Source organism: Populus euphratica, unplaced genomic scaffold, assembly GCF_000495115.2.
Source record: "Populus euphratica unplaced genomic scaffold, PopEup_1.0 scaffold589.1, whole genome shotgun sequence".
Taxonomy (NCBI): Eukaryota; Viridiplantae; Streptophyta; class Magnoliopsida; order Malpighiales; family Salicaceae; genus Populus; species Populus euphratica.
In genome coordinates this window covers 39,456-49,819 of record NW_011500089.1, presented here as the reverse complement: position 1 = coordinate 49,819, position 10,364 = coordinate 39,456, and the positions used below count along the sequence as shown (strand labels likewise).

At 30.2% G+C, this 10,364-nt stretch overlaps 1 protein-coding gene across 1 annotated transcript; it reads left to right on the top strand.

Moving 5' to 3' along the window:
- Nucleotides 1-2,110: 2,110 nt before the first annotated feature.
- On the top strand, nucleotides 2,111-7,339 carry LOC105109075 (V-type proton ATPase subunit C). The gene is made up of 11 exons (XM_011003665.1): nucleotides 2,111-2,380; nucleotides 2,466-2,534; nucleotides 2,959-3,086; nucleotides 3,189-3,288; nucleotides 3,847-3,914; nucleotides 3,991-4,132; nucleotides 4,342-4,458; nucleotides 4,614-4,739; nucleotides 5,957-6,040; nucleotides 6,124-6,203; nucleotides 6,896-7,339. The coding sequence occupies exons 1-11, from the start codon at nucleotides 2,267-2,269 to the stop codon at nucleotides 6,996-6,998; spliced, it is 1,131 nt and encodes a 376-aa protein (XP_011001967.1). The 5' UTR covers nucleotides 2,111-2,266; the 3' UTR covers nucleotides 6,999-7,339.
- Nucleotides 7,340-10,364: the final 3,025 nt, after the last annotated feature.

The window sequence follows — 10,364 nt, the reverse complement described above, 5'->3', positions numbered from 1 at the left end:
TCACTTATCCTTAATTCTTTGAAGAATTACAATTTGCATATTAAATCTTACACGTGTAAAATTTTCCATCCTCACTTTGGCACGACAAAACAAAAATATTTGATTATTTATAGGTTTATTGTTTTTTTAAAAAAATTCATCATTTAAATTATTATATTTTATAATTCATTTTAACACCAATATAATTATGTTTGAAAGTATAGTTGTAATTATTTTTTAAAATGTTTTTTATATGAAAATATATTAAAATTATATTTTTAATTTTTAAAAAATTATTTTTATATCAATACACTAAAATAATATGAAAAAACTAAAAAATATTAATTTAAAATAAAGAAAAAAAATTAAATTTTTAAAACATATTTTTAAAATATAAAAATAAGTAATGTCCATAATATCCAAATCAGCACCCATATTTACAACACTACAAAACTAGCTGCCATCGTCGTCATCTAAATCCAAATTTTCTCCCTCAAAAAGTGAGAGCACTTTGTTACCTTTTCAACTTCATCATCGTATATATATATATATAAAATGTAGTTCAAGGTCCTATCACTATGGAGCTCGCCTGTTATTGTAGGGCGCCAACCGCAATACTAGGTCCAGCGGCTTTAAATTTAAAAATACATTAAAATAATAATATATTTAAAAGTATAGTAATAATTATTTTTAAAGTATTTTTTATTTTAAAATATATTAAAATCATGATAAATTTTTATTTTAAAAAACATGATATTAATAAAAAAATGAATAAAAAAGGGAATTTTAACTAAAAAAATATTTTTCTTCTCATGATCTTAAATTATTAAAATTATGCAAATGTTTATGTCAAGTACCGTAACTTTTTATTGAAAACACCATGTTGTTGAAAAAACAAAAAAGACATGTTATTGATAAACACAAGAAATGATGATTTGAATTAAAATTTTAAAAATAATTTTGTATAAAATTCAGTAAAAAAACACAAAAACTATTTTATGACTTTTTTTAATAAAAAACCAGAAGAAACCATGCCAACAATGAAACTCTGCAGGGGCGACAGCTGGGAGGATCGAGGGCAAGACAATATGTACGCGATGGGCAATTAATAGATAGAAGCTTCGTGCATGTTTCGTCCACATCTTTAACGTAATGTGATGTTCCTTAGCCTTGTCTTCTTCTTCTTGCAAGGTCAGTAATGGTATGCCGTAGTCAAATAGGAGGAACATCAATATTATCTCCTTTATTTCTCTCTTCAGGTTCCAAAAACATAATTATAATATTAATTTTTTAAAATTATTAATTTAAGTATTATAAATTTTAAAATTATTAAAAATTTATCTAATATTAATTTTAAAGTCTTGAGAAATGAGCACCATAAACTGATTTAGATATTTATAATTAAAACAAATACTGTTTTATTTTATTTATAGAACTGCAATTTCTCTTCATATACAACTTAATTTCTCTCTCTCTCCCTTAAAAAAAAATTCCATTATTTACAGCAAGAAGATCAGATTTTATTAAACATGTTGACAAAAATATCCTTACTAAATAAGTTTAAACTTGAAATTTTATTTTATTTTATATTATAAATAATAATAATAATATCAAAAATTACATTCGAGATTATTTCTTGTTTGGAAATATAATAATGTGTTTTTTTTAAATTTTTTTTATAAATATATTAAAATAATTTTTTATATATTAAAAATTAACTTTATAATCAATACATCAAAACAATTAAAAAAATAAAGTAAATTTAAATTTTGAAAAATTACAATTTTAAACTCATTCTCAAACTAACTCAAATATAAATAAAATCAACTATTAAAAATTAAATTTTTTTTAAAAAAATTATTAATTTGAATTTTATAAATCTTAAAATTATTAAAAATTTATATAATTAATAATTTTAAAATTTATAAAATTAATTGAAATGTATGTAAACTAGTTACACACCCATTATAATTAAAAAAAATAAACTGTCTTATTTTTTTTCATGTATTAATTACGTAATTTGTATAAAAATGTAAAGAGATGGCTATTTTTACTGCCAAACAGTCACTCTTACAGTGCCACAGAGGACCCCTTTCATCTGAGACCACCAACCAAAACACACACACACGCACACACACACACACACACAAAATCATAAATTAAATAAAATAAACAAATCAATGCAACTGTGATCCCATCCTCTCCCCCTCTATCTATAGCTACAAACAAAACATCTCGCTCTCTGTGATCAAAATTGAAGAAGAAGAAGAAGAAGAAGAAGAAAGAAATGGCGAGTCGATACTGGGCGGTTTCTCTCCCTGTTCAAAACTCAGCTTCTTCCGTATGGAACAATTTGCAAGAACAAATCTCCAAGCACTCCTTTGATACACCTCTCTACAGGGTATTTAGTTTATTTTCTCTTTCTTTTCCTCTGATCTGATTTATTTTAATTCATTTTGGTGATTTACTTCTTTGTCATTCCGCAGTTTAATATCCCTAATCTTCGTGTTGGGACCCTCGATTCACTCCTCTCCCTTAGCGATGATCTCGTCAGGGTAATTTTTGTTTCTTTTTTATACTATCAGTGATCCTGATTTATGAAATCAATTCTTCTTTTTTACTTATTGATTTTTTTTCATTTTAATCTGAATTCTGCAATTTACTACTATTTATTATTGAATTGTGAACGAATCGAGATTTAACAATTTGTTTCATTTTGAACTGTGTTTGCTTAATTTTTCAGTTCTGATTTGCATTTTTATATACATGGTAATGTGAAATCAAGATTTAGCACTTTGATCAATCTCAGACACTGAAATCAGTTTTTTACACTAATTCATATTTTAAATGCCTGATTTTTAAATTATTATTTTTGGATTGTGGGGTGGTGGTAAGTGATTTGATTTTTCATTTTTTTTTTTAACTCCTGAATGTATGTGTGTGTGTGTGTGTATTTGGTTGATTGGATTGAATGTGCAGTCAAATAGCTTTATAGAAGGAGTGGCACAGAAAATCAGAAGACAGATCGAGGAATTGCAGAGGGTATCGGGTGTGGAGAGCAATGCTTTGACAGTTGATGGTGTGCCAGTTGACTCATATCTAACCAGGTCAGTTTACTAGTTCAGTAAAATCTTGGTATGAATTTTGGGATTTCGGGTTTGGTGGTATTGGTGATTTTCTCAGGCTGCATTTTGGCTTTGTGATTTTAGGTTTGTTTGGGATGAAGCTAAATATCCAACAATGTCACCTCTAAAGGAGATTGTGGATAGCATCCATACTCAAGTGGCAAAGATTGAAGATGACCTCAAGGTGATTATTGTTTTCTGGATGATGGAACAATTGGTTCGTTTTCTATGTAGGTAGAGGTGAAATGCTAGGGAGTGATGCACCACTTGTCATAAAGTGGATACCTTGTGATTCGTGTACAGACACATGTTACGATATGTTTTTGCTTATTTTATTTTATTTAATCTTAATTTATCAGTCACTGCTTCTTGAGTTGAATATCACTATCCAACCTAGTTGAGAAGACCTTATAGGCTTTTAAGCTTGTTTATTCATGTATTTTATTCTCTGACATTTTTGTTGCTACCATTATATGTGACTGTTTGATGCATGTATGGACCTGTACTAGAGTATGAATCATTTTCTGTATCTTACCATCAGATACTGACTGTTGTCTTCTAACAAAACCAACCTTTAAATATAAATATTGGGGTTTCATCAGTGCCTTAATATTAATTGATGAAAAAATAGGTACTTCATGACTCTTGCTTAAATTTTTAAAACCCGACGATAGCTCTAATAGTGAATGGCTTGTGCATCCAGTTGCAAATTTGAACATTTAAGCCTTGTCCTTTGTTTTAGGTTCGTGTTGCTGAGTATAATAATGTACGCAGTCAGCTCAATGCTATCAATCGGAAGCAGAGTGGAAGGTATTGATTTCCTGTGAGTTTTGATCTGGCATATGCAACTCTTATTTCTGGCATGACCTGTGTTTTGTCTATTCAGCTTAGCTGTTCGTGATCTTTCCAATTTGGTGAAACCAGAGGACATTATTATCTCTGAAAACCTTGTAACCCTCCTTGCAATTGTTCCCAAGTATTCACAAAAGGACTGGTTGGCAAGCTATGAAACGTTAACTAGCTATGTGGTAAGATTTGTTTCTTTCAGTATATATAAATGCTTTGATCAGTGGTTCCATCTCTGAGGTTTGTTGTATCTAAGAAAGTGATATGTATTGTTACCTGGAAGACTTGTTCACTTAGATTCATGTGAACTGATGAATTTTAGCATGCCATGCTTGTTTAATTGTTATCACTTCTCTACTCCAGCTTGATTCATCTAGCTAGTGTTTTTCAGGTTCCCAGGTCCTCAAAAAAGTTATATGAAGATAATGAATATGCTCTTTACACAGTAACACTATTTCATCGTGTGGCAGACAATTTTAGAACAAGTTCACGTGAAAAAGGTTTCCAAGTGAGTATTTCTCTATTTGACTTGTTCTTAGCTTCACCCAAATTATCCTAAGATTAACTCTCTCTCTCTCTCTCTCTCTTGCATAATATGTTAATATTTGACTTGGTCTAGAATCTCTAATGTTTGTTTATGTTTCTGTTTCTCATGTTAATTAGATTCGCGATGTTGAATATAGTTCAGAAGCACAAGAGAATCGGAAGCAAGAGTTAGAGAGAATAGTGCAAGATCAAGAAAGTTTGAGAAGTTCTCTTTTGCAGTGGTGCTATACTAGTTATGGGGAGGTGATTTGTTTCCTTCCTTTGCTTTTTCCTACCTTCAAGGCAATGTAATGCTTGTGTGATTTGGATTGATCAGCTCCTGTGTGTTTGATATTGAGTGTGGTTCGACGAAATTTCTATTTCTAGGATTAGATAACTAGAACTTAAAGTTTTTGGATTTGGTGTTTTACATTAACATTGTTTGTGTTTTGTCGATGATTGAGAGATAGGATGGCTGCTCGATAGCTGGAATTACATGTTGAATTGTTGGAAAACCTTGACATGCAACTTAAGCACTATAGTTTGGAATTATGACTTTGTAGAATCAATTGGCGAGGAATTAATTAGGTTTTTCAAGTTAGAGGGATCAACGAGTCTGATGTTGGGAATAAAGCACAATGTTGAGAATTCCAGTGGCTGCCCATAGTTGTACATGAGATACTGTCCTGTGGAATTTAATGAGCAAAAGAGGAAGGAGGAAAGCGGAAAGAATAAGAGGGCTTAGAAAATGAGAGAACAGTGTAGTCAACTTAGCCATTCTTCTATTTCAAACTGGAACGAAATACTCATCTACTTTCTGTCAGATCTATGATACTCATTTACACTGTAGAATTAAATTCCATGGTGAAGAATCACCCTGTTAATAATATTGGCACTGTCTCTAAAGCTCGTGTCAGGCTTCTTTGTTGGAAGTAGATTGTCATATGCTAACCTTCAACTAATCAAGACATGTGTATCTGCTGGGCAGTTGATTGCTTGCTGATTGACAGACATATTCATTTCTTGATCACTTTGGAATTCTATTCCATGAATTGTTTTCCCTGTGCAGAGCAATTTCTTTTTATTTTAACATGGTTGGAGTCTACTGGCTCTAAAACCCTTGTTCTCTTCCAACTAAACTAGCCCATGTGCCAGCGGGTGTAAAATTATTCTCAGAATTGCTGTAGTCTTTGTTGATATTTTTTTTACATATACTTTCTTTAGACTGTTGTATATTTTGTTTTTTGTATCTATGTTGAGTACTGTTTCTTATAATATTTTTTTTTGAACTGCTTTTTTTTTTCCTCTTTTTTCTTGACTTTAAAAAATTCATCATTTAAAATGCGGTTTTTATTTAATTTTATCATTCAGAGTATTAGGTTGTTTTTTTTCCTTTGGACCTACCTAGTGAACAAGACTACGTCAGGATAACTCTTACACAATTTAATTTAATTTTAACTAAACAAGTTCATGGCCTGCAGGTTTTCAGCTCTTGGATGCATTTTTGTGCTGTTCGTGTCTTTGCAGAGAGCATTCTAAGATATGGATTGCCACCATCATTCATGGTGAATTTTCATCTTATGTTTTCCATGAATTTCCTATGAAGCATTTGTTTTTCCCTAAGCATTGGCTTCCGGGACTATTTCAGGCTTGTGTTTTATCTCCCTCCCTGAAAAGCGAGAAGAAAGTGCGTTCAATTCTCGATGGATTGGGTGACAGTTCCAACAGGCAAGTTTATACTCTTTAAGATATTTTATTACATGCATTTGGTGAGTCACTTTGAAGAATGCAAAAAGCTATTGTTTGATGTTTCGATAGATTTCAAGCTTGGACAGCATTCACCTTGTTTGCACAAAAGAAATCAAAGCTATTTCCCTCGAGAACTGCCACATGGCATGAATTTTTGTGAAGATGGCACAGGTCCATGTCAACCACTGATTGAGTGCGGTCTGCCTACTTGATCAATGGTTGTTGTGAATTTCATGTAATTTTGTGCCACAAATCATTTCCCATTTCCCACCCCACCCGATTTTTTTCCCCTTTTCCAGTAGGATTTTACATTCTGCTTAATGGTTATGATGGGAATAAATCATATATCTCTGGATGGTAGGGAAACATTTGGAGGGCCTATTTACCTTGTATAATATTTTGAGCAGTATAAAGAAATAGTTGAAAAATTGCCTGTGCTGTATTTTTGAGAAGTAAGAGAAATTTTCCAATGCTGTAGCAGTCTTGATTAGCAGATTTTAAGCCCCCTCCATAATTCTTCAGAAAAAAAATGCAGAGAATCGTGTGAAACACAACTTATAAATTATGTTTTCTTCAACAACTTTATTACCTGTGTCGTGGAATTTTCCTCACGTTATGCTGTTGTCTTCTAAAATTCTTTCCTGGCTTGTACTGTCATTGTTTTAATGCAGCACATACTGGAAATCTGAAGATGAACTTGTAGGAGGGATGATGGGTTTGGGAGGCGATGCTGATACTCATCCTTATGTGTCCCTCACAATCAATCTTGTATGAACCACGCGGGTTCCAATTTCTTGCTGGTGGCAAATTCCAAGTCCGAGGATTCCTTTTGATATCAATAAACGGACGGGAATGATGACTGTATATTAGCATTGATATTTCAATTCTTTGGTTTATTTATAATCTGAGCTTGCGAACTCCAGTGGAGTTCTCATGGATCACGAGGGGATTATGCTTGAAGAGGAGATATAATGACGTAGATCTTTATGTTTAACTCCTATATTTTGAAGATGGTACTAGAGTTCATTATATTTGTGGTGATTGGATGATGCACCTTGTCTACGTATCACGATGACATGATGAAGATGACAACATTTGTTTCATTTTCCTTTGCCTTTTCCATGGTTCCTTTTCAAACCCAAAAATTTCATCAAGTCGTTTTATGGATTGGCTTACTACATGGCAAGGCGTGGTCTGAATCTGGCTCGGACGTACAGTCTGGCACTGAAAAGGCCCTGGATTAGGCCGGCCTTAATTTAAGAAACTATTAATAATTCAGTTCAAAAGTATTGCTATTTTTTTTATTACAGCTTACCATATTCTTGATTAGGGTTTTTCCTGTTCTGCTACTGTTACACTTGTAGTTTTTGAAGGATGAGAGCAGTATCTATAAGGAGAATTAAGTCTTTTATACTAACAAACTTGCAAAATGAATTTGTTTATCATAAAGAGATTTGTTGTTCTTTGTATATGTTAGGGTCCATTGATGAAAAGGGGTTAGGAATATAAGTGCAATTGAAATTCTTGAGGATTTAAATATTTATATCTTGTAAAGACCATTAACTCTTTCTTGAGGTTTAATCTCTCTCTGGCATAATCATATAGTCTAGAGAAACATGAATAAGAGTTTGCCTATCCAGGAGTAAATATTAGTTTGTACAATATGAGCATGGAACAAAACGTTCTAGAACTATGAAAATAGTTATTAAATCATCAAAACCACATAAAAATATTCCTCTTGAAATAGTAATTACAAGTAAGAGAAATTTATAGCCATTTATATACATTTAACATACTCTACAAATAAAAAAATACAAGGTTGAATATAGTAAAATAACACCATCAAAAAGTAGATATTTCTCCCAAGTATAGAAATATCGAAGTAATAAATAACCCAACAAGACTAGGGTCGAATTATAGGGAGGTTAACTATATAAATTATAAATAACAAAATAAATAATAACAAAAAAGGAGTTAAAGAAAGTTTTGAGATGTGATATTGATGTAAGGATTTAAAAAAAATATAAAACAATTGTTAAGATTAGAGGATCCACTAATGATATTTCAAATAAGTATAATATAAATTCTTTATTATTCAATTGAAAACCACACATAAAAGAGGTTCCAATCAAATTATAATTTATTAATATGATTATATTAATTATTTTATTTGAGTAATGCCAATACTTGTAAATGTTGTCAGGTATTCATAGTGATAACTTATGTTAACAACAAATCAAGTTTTTTTCATAGTACAGGTGTTGGTTATACCATAAAATTGAGCTATGAAAGTGCTAAATACTTGTTATACCAAGGTTTATTCAACACAAATCTAGATTAATCATGTAACAAGTAAGGTATTAAGAATGAGTAAGATAATAATTACAAAACATGTTAGTATCAAACATTAAAGTCTATGTTGAGTTTATACTATACTTATTTTTATACCATTAGTGTAACTTTTTCATATTGACATAATAAACTTAGCTAAACATTATGAATAAAAGAAACACAGATAAACAAGATAAAAATATAATTATATAAGTGTAGTAAAGAAAATGAAAAGCATAAACAAGAGATCAAGGAAAATATAACATGGAATAAAACTTGAACATTACAAAATATAAAGAAAGAAAGCAAGAGCAAGATCTTGATTTGAAAAACTAAGATGCCTAAATACATGATAAATACTTCCTTTTATAGGTAAAAAATTAGAACTATTGATTTGATGACTAATTGTTGAGTGGGTGGCCACCTCTTGATTTCGGAACAATCCTTATATTCTTATCTATAGAAAATATCATTACTAACATTAAAATTTGAACAAATAATCTTATGAAAGTTCTGGGTAATTGTCTCAGCTTTCCAACAAAATAAGAATGAGGTCATTTGAACTTCTAAAACTCAAGATATGGGTTGAACACTGAATAGTATCTAAGCTGCAGGATAGGTTCCGACTTCTTTGTTGTTAGTACTATTTGAACTAAAAAATGACACTTTTAAGTCTTTGACTCTCATGAAAGTTTTAGGCCTATGTTTTAGCTTTCTATCCATATAAACCAGACCTAAATCCATGTTCTACAACTATAGTTATGATTTAATAACCAAATGGTGTTCCAATTTGAATTCAACTGGCATCTTTTTTTCTAAGCTTAGTCCTTTTTTTGTCTTTTTAATTTTAGTAGTTAAACTCATCAATCAATCATTTGATTTATATGATAGACATGCATTTAAAATAAATATTTACCATAAATTAAAGGTATCTTATATTATTAGACTTGTTATTATAAAATATGCTCTAGTTAAGGAGTTATTAATACTTGAAGTGCAAAATAATGATATAAAACCTTGATAAAAATACACTTTTAAGTACTAATTGCAAAATAAAAAATTAAAAGATTATGTTGAGATTGTTCATTTAGAAATTTCCTGAAAAGCTAATCATAGGTTCTTCTCTCAATCGAAACAATATGACCATTATACTCATTAATGAACTTGTTAAAGAGATAAAATATAACCAAGCCATATCTTTTTTATCAAAGGTTTAAAGAGATAAAATATAACCAAGCCATATCTTTTCTATCAAAGGTTGAATCGATCACCATCAAAAGAATTAGGGTAAAAACTAGGATATATTATGGGAAAATAAAACTTTCATCAAAGAGAAACAACTAAAAGGGTTTCATAAAAATTCTCGTAAAATTAAGAATGAAGTTTTCATACTATACATGCCACATCATGAATTAGTAATTGCATCTAATCTCTAAAAAAATCTCAATTGTTTTGAATTTTCACCTTTTTTTAGAATGGAATATTTATGGAATTACATAAATACGATCAAAACTTATTCCATGTTATTTATCTCTTTTTTATTCTTAAGTAAGTCTATGAGAGATTTTAGTTGATCCATGATTTATGTTTCATCTTTCATTTCCTTTTCATTTGTTTTCTGAAATATAACAATCAATTTCAATTCTTTCCTTTTCTATCGATTCTTTTCTAATCGAGATGTATGGTTTAATGGGTCTATGTGTTGATATATATCTTGTTATGGATTTAAAAAATATACAAATGCTTTATTTTCTTATGCCCTTTTATGAGTTTCTGATTAGTACTTAAAAGTGCATTTTTATCATGGTT